The following is a 19578-nucleotide window of genomic DNA, read 5'->3' as shown; positions in this document are numbered from 1 at the left end:
CTTCTCTTCTGGAGGTCGCCGCACCTTACGTGTAAATGAGGGTGAGATCTCACGTTAATCGCAACACGAGATCACCCCTCCTCCATCCAGGATTATCTGGTAGGTCTAGCTAAGGCCTGAGTATAAAGCAGATTCCTATGTTCCTATGAATAAGGCTTTCATTAGTGCCAATTAGGAGGAATTTCACCATGTACCAGGATTGACTTTGGCACCCAATTCATTCCAGTTTAAGTGGATCTTCTTCTATGTGAAGAAAGAATACGTTGCAAATATGTACTCCTATTACTTTTTTATGTGTCAAGGCCCAGTTCTCACTGAGTAGGTAAACCTGGCCTGAGGACACATGTCAATGAATGCTTCTCCATACAAGAAAATTTGCTCCACATAGAATACATGGAGAAGGGCTCTTTCTAGGCCTGCAGTCTGAAGCTATATAGGTCAGAAAGAGGCTCTCTTCAAGCATTCATTTTTGTACAATGAGCATGTGTTTGTGCATCTGGAGGGTGTGTTTGGCATCCCCAGCCTATAATTAGAACAAATGTAGGGAACCACTGGTTATGTACTGGAGACATGGAGGTTCTGTACAAGTATTCCCATGAATGTGCATAAAGGGAGAAGCAGACCCTGCTGTATAGTGGTGCCCCCATTCCACCTTGCATTCATGGTACGAAGTTGAAGGCCTGGAGATGTCCTATCTCAGTATCAAGGAGGCTAGAGTTTAAGATAGAATGTATCAAAAGTGCATTAAAGGCAAAATCCTGTACTACTTTTTTCTGTCTAAATATGCATATGTTTGCGCCATAAATCAACTTGTGCTCAGGGTTAATACTTGTTACTTTTTATATTTGGGCATGTATACTTGTCCAATATGAAAGGTGGACAAACGTAAAAAGTGGTGTGTATCTAAGCATTATTTTTTTAAAAAGTTGCAAAACACTCACCCAGACCTTTCCAGGTGGCAGCTTCAAATATTGTTTTTATATCTAAAAAGAAACTCATGCATCCCTAATTCCAAACTCATATGCCATTCACACTTGATGGGGCATGTATGTATTTGTTACTAAACACAAAGTGAGGATTGGCCTCCAATTCCCTGGTTAATGTCATGTTGTGTCTAATATTGAGTAAATGCCTAGGTGATGTAGTTTGATGAGCTACATCAAATAGCTTCGGCTATTGGGCGGTATAAAAATGTAATAAGTAAATAAATAAATAAATGAGCTATGGAAGCAAATTGTAATGTTTTTTTTAGAATTCTTTCTGTTTTCTCTTCTCCTGCCCCTTTTTACAGGCTCGACTGAACTGTAAACACTGTGGGAAACCTGTTATAGATGTACGTATTGGGATGCAGTATTTCTCAGAATACAGCAACGTTCAGCAGTGTCCACACTGTGGAAACTTGGACTACCATTTTGTGAAACCATTTTCCTCATTTAAAGTTCTGGAGGCTTATTGACAAAAGCTTTGCCATAGTAATAGCTATTTTATGAGTATTGTTCCTTTTATTTTACATATCTTTTATAAGATCTGTTCTGTGAGGGGGAGGGGGACCTATTTTTTTTTCTAACTGAAAGAAAGTGCAGCAGCTTTGTGTGATTGTGTACATGTGTTCCTATGTAGATACATGTCAATAAGACCACAGCCCTCTTGCCATCAGTGAAGGTTGGTGATGGGGCAGCAGACTGTCTCTCCCTCTCTACATTCACCCAAGCAGAGAGAGAAATTCCATTCACTCTCTTCTTTTAATTAAGGCAGAATAACTTCAAGAGATGGAGAAGTTATGGAAAACCAGTATCTGGTTCTTAATAGATTTGTTTGGTCGGTTTGGGGTGAAGGAGAAATCTTCATTAATGGTTTGAGGTGGTGGAAGGGAAAATCGTATGGCTATCTGTCCTGATGGATAGAATATCTGTGGAACGTGATGAACTGGCTCCAGACTAAGGAGCACTATGTGGTTATTTCTGCCATTGCTCCATGCACTCAAATATACTCCACCGCCTGGTATAACATGTGGGTTACTGAGAAGAGGGAGGGGAGGAATACTGCAGGATCTCAAGTTAGCATAATCTCTCCATTGCTGAATCCACAAACCTCACATTTATGCTCAGATCCTCTCTGGGCATTTACAATGTTTGGACGAGGAAGTTGATCATACTGGATGGTTGAGGAACCAAGAATTCTTTGAGACTGCTCCTGTGTGTGCCTCTTTCAAATGATAAAGCTCCATGTTTTCGTTCCCTGATGAATTTGCCATTGTCATTCCTGGGAGCAAGATCAGGTCTTGTTAGTATAAGTAGTGCAAGTTTCCGTCTGATGAGGAAATCTAAACATTGACAGATGAATGTAATGCTATGTCAGAAAATGCACTGTTTAAAAATACCTTATTTTTGCATAGTGTCTTCCTGGAGTATATATTTGATAATCATAGTTATTCTCACTGACAGATCATACTGTTTCCACTAACATTGTAATTCTAGTAGTCAGGGAACTTGCTTCTACCAAAACAAGCTTGAGATCTTAATAAGTTGTGTTATTTCAGCTTCTTTGCAGGCATTTTAAGTTGTGGTGGTCAAAAGGATGATTAAGCACATTGCAAATCTATTATTAAGAGAGTATGTGCATTCTGTTGCATTTCTTTTCATTTTGATTTGACTCTTGCCTCTCATTGCTCCATTGTAGTAATAGCAGGTACAAACTAAATAGATTATGTCATTTCATGTGGTCCACTAGGCTGCCTACATGTGAATAAGTTTACCTATAGGGGAAATCTTACCTTCACAGTAGCTAAAAAGTACTAAACTAAATTTTAAAGAACATAACCTTTAACCACAGCCATTATCATAGACACAACCCAGTGCGTACCAGTGGTTCACTTTTCGTTCCCATACCCCATCAAAAAATCTACTGGTGCAGGCATACCTTAAGATGGTATGTATATATGTGGGCTCATATATAAATAGGCATAGTGGAATCAGCTAGCATGCCTTTCATGGCAGGTTAAAGGTTCCAGAAAATTCTGTAGGATTATGGAAGAAGCTTGTGGTAACACTTACAACAACTTCCTGCCATTCCAAAAGCACTTTGCCATATTGTATGGGGAGTGCTGCTGTTAGAGAAAAACAAGCCTGAAGCCGCCTTGGGGTTCTGGAATTAATTCTATGTTTTTTTTGCATCCTGGCCTTGAACTATGTGGTGTTAAAAGTATGAAGGTAGATCATAACTTATTTTCAAATGTCTTTTTTGAAATGGCACTTTGACTTAACTTGTAAAACGTTGAATTTAACAATGGGTTGTGGGATTAAAAGTGAACATATTGATTTTGCAATCAATGAGATTTATTAACAAAAAATGCACAAGGTTTTAATATTTTGATTGGTGTCATTGTTTGCTTATCAATGTTTTGTGCAAGGCTTTTTTTCTTAAAAGGGGGAAATGTTAAATCTTTGGAAACTTGGTAGTCTCTTGAGTATTTTGTTTTTCTGCACAGATGTCTTCACATTAGAAATGAGTAAATTACTCAAAAATACAGCTTTATGGGAATATATTCATAAGATTATTTCCTAAGAGGAGTAGATAAAATTATTTTCTATGAATTAGCAGTAAGGGCAAAATTGAAGATCTATGATTGGGTTTCCCCATGTAATTTCCGTTTCCAAGAAATAGCTCTGTGCATGTGTGTATGTGGCAATTTGGAATGGAGAGCAACATGCTGGCTGGGTGTGTAGGCTTACCCTACTCCCAGGCACTCCCAGAGTTGCTGTTAGCTTCAAAAGGAAAAGCGTACAGGTAAAACATTTTCTACTGAGTTGATAGCAGCTTTAGGAGAGAATGAATTTGGGTGGGGAGGGAAGGTTAGACACCACTGCATGCAATTCATCCCTAATCAAAATCTCTCCCCCTTCCTTCACTCTGAGCTGTTTTTAAGAGAAGAAAATTACATGGGGAGGTCTAATCTCAGGCCTTCAATGTAAGGTCTAGTTTGACCTTAAGCTACTGTCTGCAACCCAGTGCATGGTAATACACGCTTAAGCTAATCACCCCAAACTCTGTACTGGCTAATAGACACTGTGTAGCTTGGCAAAATATAGGGCAGCATCCAATGGTTTTTTCCACTTGTGGCTGTGACGTAGAAATTCTGTGGGGAAGCCCTGAAATGAACGGAAATGCTAATTTCTGTCAAGGGCATGATCTGACCCTTCCAGAAACGAGCATTTCTGCTCATTTCAGGACTTGACCCCAGAAGTGCTACATCACAGGTGCCAGCGGAATGGGCTGTAAGTGTGGCAGTGGCAGCCACATGCTTACTGGGACCAGCAGGGCTGGATCACATGGAAGGCCCCCATTGGATCCTACCCGCAGTTTATTAAAGGGGAATCTTCCATTATACTTACAAGTACAAATTTAAAGTGAATCAGTCATTCTTCAAGGAATGCAAAACAATAAATAAAGCAAATATATAATACATAGTATAATATCTGATAAACTAGGACTTTTGTTTAATTTAAAAATATTCCATCTCTGCAAGAGCTTTTAACTGCTTGCACAGCTTATATAGTATTATGTATTTAATTAAAATTATGCTGTTTAGAATTCTGACTTCCAAAAATACTCAATTTTGAAATGCTCTTAATTATTTTAGACTGGTCAACTATAATTACATATTTAGTTATTTTCAGTTGAATTGGATATTTATGTGCAAGCATTTTCAGATGCTATTTATCTTCCAGTCAGCATACTGCATATAATTTGGCATTTGGCATGGATTTCAAATCATGTTGCCCTGATAAAAAGAGACAAATGCTGGTAGATTTATAATAATACATTTCACTTCTTGAGGCCTGAAGTTCCTTTTGACTTTGCATCTTTGCTTGAGAGCAAATTAATCACTGTGTATGTTAATCACAGAGGCCCTGATAATGCGTTTATGTGCATAGGTTATGGGCATGCTTAAACCCACAAACTGCAAGCAGTTCTGCTCTGCAATTTGTGCACTCAAGGCTCTGTTCAGCAACTAGTTTCACAGGAGGATCACTAAGGATGGAACGGAGGTAGGCCAGGCCACCTCTCAGTATGGACTACTAGGAAGTCCTATTGCCATAGCCACTAGGTTCTCCACACACCTGTTCTGGCTGTGAGTTGGCAGCTGGTGCTCCACAGGGGGTTAGATTGGGCTCTCAAATTGCTGATTCCTACTGTGGGGTAATTGGCCCTTAAATCAGAACATCGGGACTATACTTGGCCATGACAAAAGAGATTTTGCCAAAAAAGTGTTAATGTTTGCAATCAAGGACATGGTAAAGCACCACATACTTCTTAAGTCAAAGGTATACTTATGGATATAGCTTGAAATCCCAAGCTTCATGTCTTTAACTACTTGTTTTATGTCAAAGATATGTTTCGTATGCACATCTCCCATCGCAATATTTAGTATCCCTCAATATTAAAAAAATGGAGCAACCCTATCTCACATGGAGCTCCATGCATTCATTAAATCTGGCTGTGTGCACATTAGAACATATGGATATAGTGCTTATGTTTCCATGTCAGGTGAGATATCTCTGCATAAGTGTTTGTGTGTATAGCAAACTATAAAGAGTACTTGCAGAATTTTCAATTCTTAAAGGATACATGGAGGGTTTAGGACTAAACCAAGAGGATTGTGGGGGGAAAGAGGTTTTTTCAGTAGTAAGTATAATTGGATTTTATGTGCATCGAATATGAATAAAGTTTTGCACATAAGAACATTTCCTTATTTTATAGTAAAGAAAATTCATAAGGAGATTTTTAAACCCATTTCACATTATATTTATTTTTAACATCATATACAACCGTCTAATGTATGTTAGCATCATCAAGGTGATTTTTGTTGTTGTCTTAAAACCAGCTAAGCTTTGAAATACATATTTTAAAAATGCCCCCCAAATGCAATTAATCCTTGATTGACAAAGATCTGAAGTGAACTGGCTTTCTTGTTATATTGCTTAACACAATATATTTAGGTTGGAGCGGCCAACTGGTGGGCCACAAATGGCATCTTTACCACTTCCCCAGGCCACTCAGAGTGTGCAAGGTGTAGTGTTGCTCTTCGCCTGTCCTTCATGCAACTTCTGCTCCCATTTCCTGATGGGAGGAATGCCTTCAGGTAAGCAATGGCTTCCGATGGCCTGACTAATGATACTTCCTGAGCAGCTTTACATGGTAAGCAGTACTGGTCAGGCCAAAATCAGTGTTAAGAGAGATGTGCACTGCACTGTACACAGGAAACATTCCTTCAATCTGTTATTCTGAAGTCTCTGCAAAGATGCCCAGGCTATGGGAGTTCTGGCTATTCTGCATTTGGAAGTCTTCCTTTTGTCCCATTATTAATTTTAGCATGTAGTAGAAAACAAGCTGCTAAATTCTCTCATCTTATTCAGATAGGTTAACCCCCTCCCCCAGATGTGAGGATGGTGTTATTTACTGAAGCACTTGCATTGAAGAAAGATATATCAGTAATGTGGCAGAAAACTATTTATTATGTACACCGACACATATACATATCTAACAAAATGAAAATATTGTTTGTCACCTTCAGAAATAAGGTGATTACTATTCTGTCTGTTGCTGTAAAAGTATGTTTAAAATGGTAATACTCCTAAATGCAGTCCTTTCTAAGGAAAAAGCAGGGCAAAATGCATACTTCACCCTAAACAGTTTAATGCCAACAGAACCTTGAAGCGTAAAGTTTCACTTCAGTTAGGATGATTCTATGGTCAGAATCAAACACAAGCCCATTTAAGGAGCAATCCTATGTATGTCTAGATATAAAAAGTCCTACAACTCCCAGTAGGAATGCTGTGAGTTGTCGAAATTTTTCTATCTAAACATGCATAGGATTGCCCCCTTAAGAACATAAGTGCTCCTAAGGCTGTGTTGGATTCTGGCCTTCGTTGATAATTTAACATATAAAATGAATGAATTTTTGAGAGCAAGGTTTGAGGCAACATGTGATTCTGTCAGTGTGTTTTTTGGATAGGAAGACATGTAGCAAGTTTATTTTCATTTCTCTGGTTTTTATGTACGAGGTATTCAAGGGCAAAGTGTTGTGAGGCCACAAAGCCAGCCATACTACATTTGTTAGAAAAAAAGCCTTTTTCCAAAAAGAAACAAAACCCAGTTTTGGATTGCACTTTTGAAGGGGAAAGAATATGTACATAGCAAATGAATGTTGATGAAATTTAATTGGTTATGCCATTTTTGTGTGGTGTTAAGTTTTTTGGTTGTGATTTATCTGTATTAAAAAAATAAATTTCAATGGATTTTTGTTTGTGGTTGTTTTACACTGGTACAAATAAGAGTACATAATGTTGTGTAGGATTGTTTGGTAAGGTACAACACTATAAGCTTTATGTCACACTCTCTGTCTGCTTAGATACTTTATTATGTTCACATTCGTATCTCATTCTTCCAAGCATCTCAGGGAATCACAGGCTGTCCAATTTATCACCACAAGAATCCTGTGAACTACATTAAGGTGTTTGAGAGAGTAACTGGCCCAATGAACCCTTTGAGCTTCATTGCTGAGCTGATTTGATCACACAAGTAATCACATTGGAACCAGTTGCTAAGAATTCAGTAACAGCTGAATGAACTTAATATTGCAGCTGTGGTCAGTGCCTAAAACCTCATCAGAAGCATCTACATTTATTTGTATTATGCATTGATATTAAAGGCTGCACTGATAGGTAAAGGGTTAATAGATATGAATATTGGATTTAGGGATGAAGCTGTTGGCTGTAGAAAAATTCAAGAGTTTGTGGAATTCCAATAGTAAAGTAAGGACTGCTACTCCCATGGGAGGCATAATCTTAACTATCCAGTACATCAAACTGCAGTGGGGCTTTGGGGAAAGGAAGATACTGAGTGCTTTCACAATAACAACAAACTCTGAAGGTATATGAGCTAGTTAACATTGAAGCAAAATTCCAAAATATCACTGGACATGATTTTTTTTTTTTTAAAAAAGCAAGATAATATTTTGTGACCATTGATAACATAGAAGTGTCTCCTAGGCCATAGCTAGACCTAAAGTTTATCCCAAGATCATCCCAGGTTCATCCCTGCCTGAGCGCTGGATGCCCTGTGTGGCACTTAGATGAACAGGTTTGACCCCAGGACAATCCTGGAATAAACCTTAGGTCTAGCTACAGCCTTAGTGACTGAGAACAACGAACCCCATATGATCACTTCTGCTTCAAAATGGTTCCCCATTAGGTTTACTTGTACTGAACTAAGAAAGTTAAAAATATCTTATTAGAGAGAGAGCACACACAAGTAGTCTAGATATTTTCACACTCAGCATTTTCTGGCTGAACATGTTTTACAGAGCAATTCTATACATGCCTACTCAGAAATATGTCCCATTAAGTTCAATGGGATTTACTTCCAGGTAAGTGTTCAATGGGACTTATTTCCAGATAAGTGTATTTAGGACTGCAGCCTTAAGAGCCTTATAATTTAAAACCCATGTATTAACAAAAATTGGAAAAGTAATGTAATTCTGGAGATGTGGATTTGGATAACCATGAGCTACAAGAGAGACACACCTTTTCAGTTGTGTCATCCCACTTATAAAATGCCCTCCTTAAGGAGACTTGCTTGTCATCTACACTTACTTTTTCAGCAGTAAGCAAAGACTCCTCCCAAATATTTTAGATCTTATAATTTAGTTTTGAGAATTTTTAAGTACCTGTAGGATTTTGGAATAGCTAATTTTATATGTTTCATATTGTATTATCTCCTGTGGTCATTCTTATTGTGTTTATTGTATTTTCTGATTTTAGTATCCTGTAATCTGCCCAGAGAACTCTTATTGGGAGGACTAAAAATATAATAAATACTTGAGCTGGTTTATGGAGAAGCTAAGCTTTGGGGAAAGCAGTTGTTGCAGTAGTAGATTGTGAGGTTCATCAGACGATCATTTTATCACATACTCGCTACTGCCCACATGGATGTGTGCATGTCTTTAGATGTCATCCGCCTCCCGCGCTCCTTCCGCTTGTTTTTCCATTGCAAAATAGACCCCATGATCCATGAACTCCTGCTGTGTGCAGGAAAAGCGGTGTGAAAAAACACACCCCTGAATGGGCCATGTAGTCTTTGTTTACTTCCTCTTTCCCCGTCAGGCAGAAAGAAAGTAATGAGGGACAAAAGGGGGTAGAGAAACGATGGTAAGGAAATGCAATTTCCCCCCATGTGATGATGCTCTCTAGGTAAGATATAATAGGAAAAGTCATTAATAAAAATATAGCTAACTTGTTACTCATGCATTTATAAGGCATGATCAAATATTTTGTGTGACTGCTTTGTGTTCATATACAAGTCCACAATATTCCTAGGGTTTTATTGACTGAATTTTATGAACCCTCTATTAATTCAGATACTCATAAAACTTCCCTAAATTAAAGTTAAAACCCAAGTCTTCCTAATATTGATCTTTTACCATTCTCCCACCACCTAAGTCCCAACGAGGAAAAGTGGGTGTCCATGGTTAAAGAAGCCCTATGTAGCTTAGGAAGTCCCGTCCCCCCCATTGCTAATATTGCAATGGGAATGCATCTAGTGTATCCAGTGATGGCTGTCTTTCAGCGAAATGGAAACCATTGGCAGAAAGGATTTCCCTTCCCCTCTCCAGCCCCTCACCTGCTGCCCCAAACTGCAGATTTGGGGGCTGCAGAAGGGGGCAGAGCAAGAGGATGTTTGCTCATGTCACACTTGATTTAACACTTCATAATCATTCCTAAAATACAGATGAGAGCAGCGCAGTGTAGATCACATGAGGTAACTCCTGTGGCTTTTACTAACAGGCTTTTCATCTAAAGAAATAGTTTATTTGCATATTTATATATGCTACTGTGGAGCTTTCTTTGGTATTTACTGATGCAGCACTACACTGCAGATTCAAATCAATTTCAGAACTGAGTAACTGCTTGTCTTATGGTGTGTAGGGGAGATGGCAAAGTGGAAACTATAAACACAAAGTACTGGTTGCATGCATAGTTGCCTTACACCCATGAAAAGTTTTGTTGAAAAGCAGCTTAAGGCATGGATTTCCGTTCTATTGTATTGCAGTGACTTGACTTAGTATTAATGTAAAACTCCCCCTCCAAGCAAATTAAGATGTTTTCTAATATTACACTGTGAGCCCACTTACTGTGAAGTCATCTGTTATGAATACATTCCGCCCAGGGAATGTCATGATTGCAGTAAGAGCCAAATGAGATGTGATGTGAAAATCCATGGTGTGTGTGTGTGTGTGTGTGTGTGTGTGTGTGTGTGTGTGTGTGTGTGTTTAAAATCAATAGCTGTGAGGTCTTGGATTGGGACCATAGGAGTGGGGCAAGGGATAGCTGCTATTTTTCTGATTAAAATCCTTCCATTGAAACAGTTAATTTTCTTCTGGGAAAAAACTTGCAGGTATCATGTCTGTGCCTGTAAATTTCCCCCAACAGGACAAATGGCTTCAGGAGCAAATGCAAGAATCCACTGCATGTGATTAGTTGTCTAATAAGGGTGCAACTGTCAAGTTCAATAGGGACGGTGTGCATCGCAATGTACATTTGTATCAACTGCTCATGTGGATTACCCTTATTGGACTGGAGAAATAGCACTGAAATTTGTGCCATTTAAATTGGTGGGCCTTCACCCCCATCTAATCAACATCATCAAAAGTTCCGGGATGTGCAGAGGCTTCCTATTAGTAAAGATGCTTCGTACATCATGTATAAAGATGTCCTATTACATCTGTTGAGTATATTTCTGATTGGAGAAAAGAATGGGGCTAATACTGCACAGCAGAGATTCCATGCTCATATTGTGGCTGTTGTGTGGGATCAGGATTGTGGAATATTTTGAATAGCACCCAAATGGACTTGTTTTATCAATCACTGTTTTATCAATCTGTTTCCATTAGAACATGGAAGAGGATCAGGTGCATTAGTTCATCCATAAAGTTTTCGGTAACTTGCAATGGTGCTGAAGAAAACGAATTGTTACAATTAGAAAATACATTTTGAAGACCCTTTGTATTTTCTGGACCCAGAATAAATTAAGGGAAAATTCATTTTATTACATCAAGTCAATTTGGGGCAGAACAAACAACTATATTTTAGCTCTGCTAAGTATCAGGCTAGCATCCCTAACAAAAATGTACAGAAAGCATTATGAAGAGTAGTAACTAATAAAACTACAGATTGCAGATTGGGGTCAGACAGAGATGCAAAACACTATTCATGTTAAGTGACAAGTTGCAGTATATTGGGTTGGGATAGAAAGGGCTTCTGCTCTCTTACTTCAGCCAGCAAAAATTAGATTAACAACTGTTACCCAGAGGACCTTCCCAGACTGTGGAATGGCCTGCTGGGAGAGATCCGCCAACTCAATAGTCTTTCTGAATATAAAAAAGCAATGAAGACTGATCTCTTCCGGCAGGCCTACCCAGTTGAATTTTAAGTTTTGCTGGCTGTTATTTTAATAATGTATTAGTTTCTATATGTTTTAATCAGTTTTATGTATTTTATAATATTTTGTATTCTATGTTGTTCCTTGCCTTGATCCAGAGGGAGAGGCAGGTAATAAATTATTATTATTATTATTATTATTATTATTATTGTTGTTGTTGTTGTTGTTTTCAGTTGTTCAGTAACAGGTTCCAGTGATGAAACAAGCATTTGCTCATTTTTAAGCCACAGTATTTGTGTGTGTGCGTGTGCGTTTGTGTGTATGTATGTGTTTTGAAGGGGAGAACACCCTTGAAAACATGCAGCATAACAATGCATAAATAAATAAATGGGTAAGCTGCTATTTAAAAAGTTTGAAAGCCATTTAGCTATAATAAAGAGGCTTACTATTTTTCAACTTTTCCAATCAGCACTCTGCTTCCCAAGTAGATAGCTTGACTATTGAATTTAATTTTGTATGGTGTAAAGTGCTGTGCATATCAACGTCATTCATAAAGCTTCCCTAACCAGCTTCCAACAATAGCGTCAGCTAACACCAGTAATGTTACACCCTTCTGCTGAAACCAAGAAAATAGCTGCTTTGAGAGATCAAGGGTATGAATCATTGACTGCTGAGATCAAGGTATGAAACATGCTTCTGCTGTGGCGTCCTTTAAACAAGGTATGCCATTTCCATGGATAGGCCAGGTGTGGTGCCTTTGGGTCACTAGCACCTAACAGGTGTTTGGAACAAACAGGAATAAACAGGTTCTGTTTCTAGGTCAGGGATTCAAAATGAATGAAGAAATATTCTAGGCCCAACTGCACTAATACTGGCACAATTTTGTTTTTTAAAGGCTGCTATACATGAAAAAATTGCATCCATGAGGTTAATTAACCATGGTGGTGAATTCTGGAAAAGAACCAGCATGGCAGTGGAGCCTGATGACACAGGCCTTAGCTAGACTGGGCGAAATCCCGGGGCAAACCACGGGATCGTCCCTGTGGGTCCACATGACACACAGGGGATCCCGGGATCAGGGACAGATGATCCCTCCCTTGCCCAGGGATCTCGCCCTCCACTTTGGGCCCGCTTTTTCCACGGTCCTGGGCTGAGCCTGAGACCGGGGAACGTGTGGCCCATTGCCGCAGTTTGACCCAGCTTCGCGCGAGCCAGGAGCACTGCGCCCATCAGGGGTAGGGTGGGGGGAGCGGGGAAATTAACTTAAAATTTTAAAAACCCTTACTTTTTTGCACGAGCTTTCGTGCGCTCAGTCTTCTTTAAAAAATAAAAAAATGAGGTCGTCGTGCCTTACGTGTAAACGGAGGAGGGATCTCGCGTTAATCACAACGTGAGATCTTCCCTCCTCTGTCGTGGGATAGAAGGTAGGTCCACAGTCTTAAAATGGGTTTGACAGTCATTCCCTCTCCCTGGGAAATCTTTTGGTTCAGAATTATGGGAGACCTTGGGATCTTTAACAATATTGCCAACACTTTCAACATTAGTTCCCAGTTCTCAGCATCTTTTGGGGGAAAGCCTTGATAATTAAATGGATATAAAACTGTTGAGAGCTGTAGTGCTGTTACATTCTGAGACTCTTAGAAGTTTAGGTTGCATGTCCGGTTCTCCTAGCATGTAATATTGAACAGTTGATAGCAGGTTTCTGCTTGTGGGTGTGAAAATGTTTCAGTTGATTCTGCCCTTTGCAAGGATCAAATTCTCTCTTCATGGATACTTCAGGGAAGATCAAAATTGGTAGCAAAATAAAGAATGTGGCTCAATTTCATGGGCTGGAGCACATGTTCATGCAGATTTGCTCTCCAGTTGACAAAAAGCTTCTGTGTCCTGCAGGCTAAGTCACTTACACAGGCATGGGTAAGCATCCATAGGCCATCCACACCACACAGCCAAGTCTGCTAGACATCAAGGTATCCAAGACTGCTGTATCTTCTGCTTTTGCTTAGCTTTGGGGAAAGACAATAGTTTGTTTTGATTCAGAAATAAAGTTGACTTTTCTCCGTGCAGTTGCTAACGGGCTTCATTATTGCTACTTTGACTCCCTAGATCAAACAAATAAACTGGGGTGGGAGGATGTGTGCGCTAGATGAAGTAGGAACTAATTTCTCACTTCTGCTGGATCCCATTAACTCTAGCTGAATCCAAAGAGAAAGTGTGTGTGTGTGTGAAAATTAAATGTCCTACAGAAGCATTCAGCATTTTGCTGAGGAAGGGCCTTTCTCAACAAGACAGAAACCAAAGCCAAATGCTGAAACAATGCTTTTCTTGTCCTTTGCTGGGTCTTTGTGCTGCTGCACTCACTATCCACTTTGCACCTTTTCCCATACGACCCTGTAGCTTATTCAATGAGCTTCAATTAGGCCTCTACCTTCCTCTTATGCCTTCCCAGCTACCTACTGCAGCTTCCCAGCCCCACCTGCATAACGCTCAAAACCCTACAGCCTCTTGATGCATTGCCAGGGACTTTGGTTGTTTGGCCTCTTGTTCTGTTTAGGCATATGCCTTTTATTTTGCACTCCTCTCTTATGATCAGAAATATGTGCATCAAGGCAATGCTAAGGGTTACAGTTTCTACCAACAGCTCTACAGCAAATATGCTGCCCCTTAAATACATGTTGGCCTATTTAGGAAAACCCTATTTTTCTTATACTCCTTTATGATGGTTTATCATTATTATTCTTTATATAGAACCATTGTTGACTAAAAGTAAACCCAGGACACATTGGTTCCAATACTAATGCCTACTTAGAAAATGTCAGTGTTACAGCTACAGATGCTTTATTGATCCATTTAGCCTACTACTATTTACTGTAATGGGCAGCAGTTCTCCAAGGTGTCAAACACAGTTTTTTCCCAGCCCTACTATATGAGATTTTTTAGCTGGAGGTGCTGGGATAGGACTGGGACCTGATGCACGCAAAACACACAAGTTGCTTCTGAACTAGACCTACTTGTGCAGGTAATTTTAAAAATATACATGACCCCTTTCTACCATTTAGGATAAAAAGATTAAAAAGACTAGATGAAGACTGCATGGGGAATCTTAATTCTAACTTTCAGGAGTACAAATTCTATCCGTACTTTCACAAGGAGAGCTATGACAAAATGTTTAAGCTAAATAAGACAAATAGGCAACTTCAAAAATAATTTGCAGCCTGAGTCATTTCTATTTACAACAGCCTCTATGAGCATTTAGCTATAGTTCTGGACCTGTGCCTAGTTTTCAAAACCTGTGTGTGTGCATGTGTGTATATCATTGCATGCCTGCTAATGTTCCCTTTCATTATTTCTGCATCACAGGTGTGTCAACTGAATCACAGACCTCAGGTATAGACTTGCAGTCCATTAATCATTCATTTGGCTTGTCATGTGGACTTGCCCTGGGTATTGTGGTGGGTGGGGATATAAATAAAGTGAGAAGAATCAAAAGCCTGATGTTACCCAGCATAAATATAGAACGTGTTTGCTTTTGTAGTCCTTTCTAGAATGCATAGATAGTTTTGAAGAATTGCCTTCTCTCACCCCCCCCCCCAGAAATCGTCCCTGAAATAAATTAGCGATTAGGATATATTTGTTTAGAGAATTTCAGATTAATTGCCGATTGCCTACAACTAAACACATGTCTATTCCAGCTTATGCCTATGGTATAGACATGTTTTCAAACTGGTTTAGCTGTCAGGGGCAGGATCTACACTACTGCTTATAACGGTTTATAATGGTTTTGACAACTGTTCAAGCCCAGGACACATTACATATACAGTTTTCAAAACGTTTTTAAAGTGTTGTATCCTGCTTAGTGTAGATCAGGCCAGGGTTTCTCTATGGTGAACGCGAGGAAGTCAAGTCCAACCAGCAGGATTGTGAATATAATCAATCAGGGAGAATTTGTGTTATTTAGTGGGTATGAGCTTGAGCTGTGGGCCAGGAGGAGTCATGGGTTCAAATCTTTCTTCAGCTATAACCTTATTTATTTATTTATTTATTTAGAGTATTTTTATCCCGCACCTCAGCCAAAAAGGCTCTCGGAGCGGCTTACAATGTATCAATAAAGAAGACAGTCCCTACCCTCAGGCTTACATTCTAAAAAAAAGACACGACACACAAGGAAAAGTGGATGGGGAGGGAAGAGGGAGAAAATAAAAAGAAATTAAGGAGACTGTTTAGGCTGGTGGGAAGGCCCTGCTCCGTCCTCTCATCTCCCAATGGAGGGGCAAACCAACAGCTCCTTCTTCCCCACAAGGTGAAGATGTTAGCCCTGTGGGGGACGGGGTCCAACTGAAGCAGGCTCCGATGGTGCCTGCCTGCTCTAGTCTCCCTCGCATCTTCTTCCCCACAGGGTGAAGATGGCAGTTAGCCCTGGGGGGGGGGGGGTCCAACTGAAGCAGGCCCCGATGGTGCCTGCCTGCTCCAGTCTCCCTCGCATCTTCTTCCCCACAGGGTGAAGATGTCAGTTAGCCCTGGGGTGTGTGTGTCCAACTGAAGCAGGCTCCGATGGTGCCTGCCTGCTCCAGTCTCCCTCGCATCTTCTTCCCCACAGGGTGAAGATGGCAGTTAGCCCTGTGGGGTGTGTGTGTGTCCAACTGAAGCAGGCTCCGATGGTGCCTGCCTGCTCTAGTCTCCCTCGCACCTTCTTCGCCACAGGGTTATTAGATGACCCTAGAAAAATAATTACATCAAGACCCCATCCAAGGAAAAATAATAGCACCTTACCTTACAGGTTGAAGGTTAGGAACATAGGAAGCTGCTTTATGGCAGGTCAGAACCTTGGGCTCTTTCTACACCTAAGGGTTATCCCAGGAGGGATCGTCCCTGCCTGCTCCCAGGATCCCCTGTGTGGCATTTGGATGCACAGGAACGATCCCGGGATATAGGGCTGGTGTAGACATGCCCTTGGTCTACCTAGCACAGTATTGTTGACACTCTCTGGAGTTTCAGGCAAGATTCTTTCTACTTCTAGCTGGAGATGCTGGGGATTGAACCTGGAACCTTCTGCATGCAATGCAGGTGCTCTTCCACATAACTACAGTTACTCATCGCTGAAATGATGTATGTCCTATATCTTGACCATTCTAAAGAGCTTTATCAAGACATATCAAATTTCTGTCCAAAATCCCCATAAAACCTTGTACAATAACTTATGTAGAAATGTTAGGTAAAGAATAGCTATTTAGTAGAAAAAAGGAGACCAGGAAAGCAAATAAAGTAGTAAGTATAGAAACTGTATCAATTAAATGTTTAAAATATGAATAAGACAACAAGCAAAAATGTTAATGTCAAATTCAGGCTGGAATTCTACAGGTATAATTTATTCAAACCTAAAAGAAAGGAAGTTCAACTGATATGTGTGAAGATATACAGTCCATCCAGTGTTCAGTTACAAATGTAATTCAGTTGGATTTACTGACAAAATAACATACTGCAATGTGGCCATAAGTTTTTAAATAATAACAGTACAATTATACTGGGTAAAGCAAGGCACATAGGTGAATAGATTTTAAGAGAATTAGTTATGCTATAATAGAAAACCTAGAATAAGAATGGAGGAAAAATGGGCATAAGAGTGCCATTTTACACATCTTTATAATTAGGGAGTCACAGACCTGGTTTATCTTATTCCTTTATACTTTTAATAAATTTGAAACTCTCTTCTTATGACTAAGCATGTTTGGCTCCTCCCTCTCCTGACATAGTTTCCCTATATTTAGAATTTACATTGTGCTTTATCAGACCAAATGAAAACTTATGCTGGAGTGTTTTCAGTGTGCGCTGGGTTGTCTCAAGAGTATGCTGAATTCAAATGGCCCTTAAAGGCAGGGAGGCCCTATGAATTTTTGAGAGGTACTGGTGGGGTGAAGACTCAGCATTTCCTTACATTTTAGAAAAATGCTTTCCTTTGATTAGCCAGGATTTCAGTTTGCCCAATTTCTCATCAGTAGTGATGGGACTCAATGGCACAAAGGCAAGTTGTGCCTATGATTCCTGAGGATCAAATCTGTCAATATTTTTCAAGACACATAATTTCTTCTTTTTTCAAGTTTAGGAGAGAATGAGACAAAGGCATTTTGGGAAGAAACATTGCACCAACATATTACACTAATCAACTCCTTCCATGTCAGCATCTGATAACTTCAGCATTGGATAATTTTGATCATGTTGCTCTACTGTGTCCCCTTCATGTCCCTTTGCTTTGGGGATGGATGCTGTTTGTGGTATGGAAGAGTTCCCTGTGTCTTGAGGCATGGGAGAAGGGATAGTTGGCTCTGGGGAGCAGATCAGACTTCCTGCTTGTAGGTCATGTGATTCTTCAGCAGTATCTTTGTTGGTAGTTATCGGGGGCATTTCCACATGATGGGTAACCATGAAAGCTGCAGACAGATCTTTTAGGATATTCTCGTTAGTAGCAGATAGCTCATCAGCAGCTGGGACTGTAACAGAAGAGTTTGTACCAGCCTCATTTTCCAGGCTGTCTTTCTGTTGAGTCTGTTCTTCTTCCTCTTCTTCCTCTTCCTCTTCTTCTTCCCGTTTCTCCTCAGGGAATTGAGCATCTTTTATTTTTTTGTACAGTACATTCCTTTCATCCTGAAGAGCTCTGCAAAGGTTCTCCAGCCTTTGAATTTTCACTACAAAGCACTCGTATTCCTTGGCCCTCATGGCTTTCTGTGACAAAGCAAGAAAGCAAAGCGTTTGAAGACTGCCAAGCTGATAAGTGGAACAAGACAATCTAAGGGGCCAGATTAACTTTCTTTTAAAACTGCTGCTTGAAAAATGACCCCAACACCATTGCACTGGTCGTTGCTCGGCCGTTTCTGTAAAGTGCCCCAGACATTACAAATCTCTAGCCCCCAGGCTCTTCATTACAACTTACATAAATCTATGGAGCTGGGCAAGTGTTACAGAAGTTGATGTTTGTTGGCATGATGCAACAGGGTGGGTGGAATGAGGAAGTCACAAACGATAGCTTGTATTACATAATGTCACACTTTCACTTCTACATTGTGGTGAGGCCAGCTCCATTTGCTTACGAAGATTGCATTTAAAATCATGAGTTGACCCCCTCCCTCTTTTTAATGCCTACTGTAATTTGCTCAGTAAAAATACTGTCAATTTGCACTCACCATCATCTATACAAACAATTTGGGGGGGGGGGTAGTCCACCACCACAGTCCAATGGCCACAAAACACTCCAGTGAAAATACTCCACTTTTACTGGCAAATAATATCATGTGAGAGCTAATATCATGCATCCTCCAGGAAGCCCTGTTTGTGTTGCTCAGATGCTTCATTTCCCATACCCTCCTTACTCCTGTTCTGCTACTTCATTTATTAGCTGCCACTAAAACAGCCAAAAATTAAATGTGGGCTTCCATTTTACTTACCCAAAATGCTTTGAAAGATTGAAAGCTAAGCATTTTTTAAAATCATTCTTCAAATCACCGATTGTGTTGACAGAAAAGTAGCTAAAGCATAGTGTATTGTGCTATCTTACAATAATTGCATCATCCTAGAACCACCTCCAGAAGAAACAATGAGATTTTGGAAACAGGAATGATCCCGGGGTGGGGGTGGGGGTGCACTTTATGTTATGGGATGATGTCAAAATATTAAATTAGAAATGTTATAAGGTTATTCAATTCTATGTATTATGATTTTAATTTGTAATTTTTTTTTGTTTTATTACTGTATTGATGTATGTTTAAGTTTAATAAAAATATATATATAAAAAACAATAGTTGCATCAGAGATCTGTTATTAATAACATTTTAAGTAAAATGTATGGGATTATATCTTCCAAGTTTAATTGATTGAAAAAATGGTTCAGGAACAGTTTTCTCACCTCTTCAATCATGTCCAATAAAGCTTTATTGCAGTTTTCAAACCTTGATTTCCATGTAGCTGTGTCTTTTTCCAATTTTTTCATTTTCTTTGTCATCTACAGAAGAAGGGAAACATCCAGTTCGCAGCAGGAATGTTAAACTTGAATGGATTTTTTAAACCTTAAGGCTACATTTGTAGTTAAGCAAATACAGCTTCTGTGCAGTCCCCATCTTATTTTAATGGCTCTTGAATAGCAGTACCATATAC

The 19578-nt window shown here is 39.6% G+C and overlaps 2 protein-coding genes across 2 annotated transcripts in view; one reads left to right on the top strand and one right to left on the bottom strand.

The window, feature by feature from the left end:
- Positions 1-7300, top strand: part of HECA (hdc homolog, cell cycle regulator) — a 30375-nt gene extending 23075 nt beyond the window's left edge. The window contains exon 4 of the mRNA XM_063124599.1: positions 1292-7300. Coding sequence (XP_062980669.1) covers positions 1292-1456 — 165 coding nt within the window. The 3' untranslated portion in view covers positions 1457-7300. The remainder of the gene's footprint in view (positions 1-1291) is intronic.
- Positions 7301-17514: 10214 nt separating this feature from the next.
- TXLNB (taxilin beta) overlaps positions 17515-19578 on the bottom strand; it is a 41648-nt gene continuing 39584 nt past the window's right edge. The window contains exons 9-10 of the mRNA XM_063124605.1: positions 19331-19426; positions 17515-18153 (exon numbers count right to left, since the gene is read on the bottom strand). Of these exons, the coding sequence (XP_062980675.1) occupies positions 17590-18153; positions 19331-19426 (660 nt within the window). The 3' untranslated portion in view covers positions 17515-17589. The remainder of the gene's footprint in view (positions 18154-19330; positions 19427-19578) is intronic.

The sequence above is a fragment of the Elgaria multicarinata genome, chromosome 4 (assembly GCF_023053635.1).
Source record: "Elgaria multicarinata webbii isolate HBS135686 ecotype San Diego chromosome 4, rElgMul1.1.pri, whole genome shotgun sequence".
NCBI lineage: Eukaryota > Metazoa > Chordata > Lepidosauria > Squamata > Anguidae > Elgaria > Elgaria multicarinata.
Note: the sequence above shows the minus strand (reverse complement) of the source record. Positions and strands in the feature narration are given on the sequence as shown.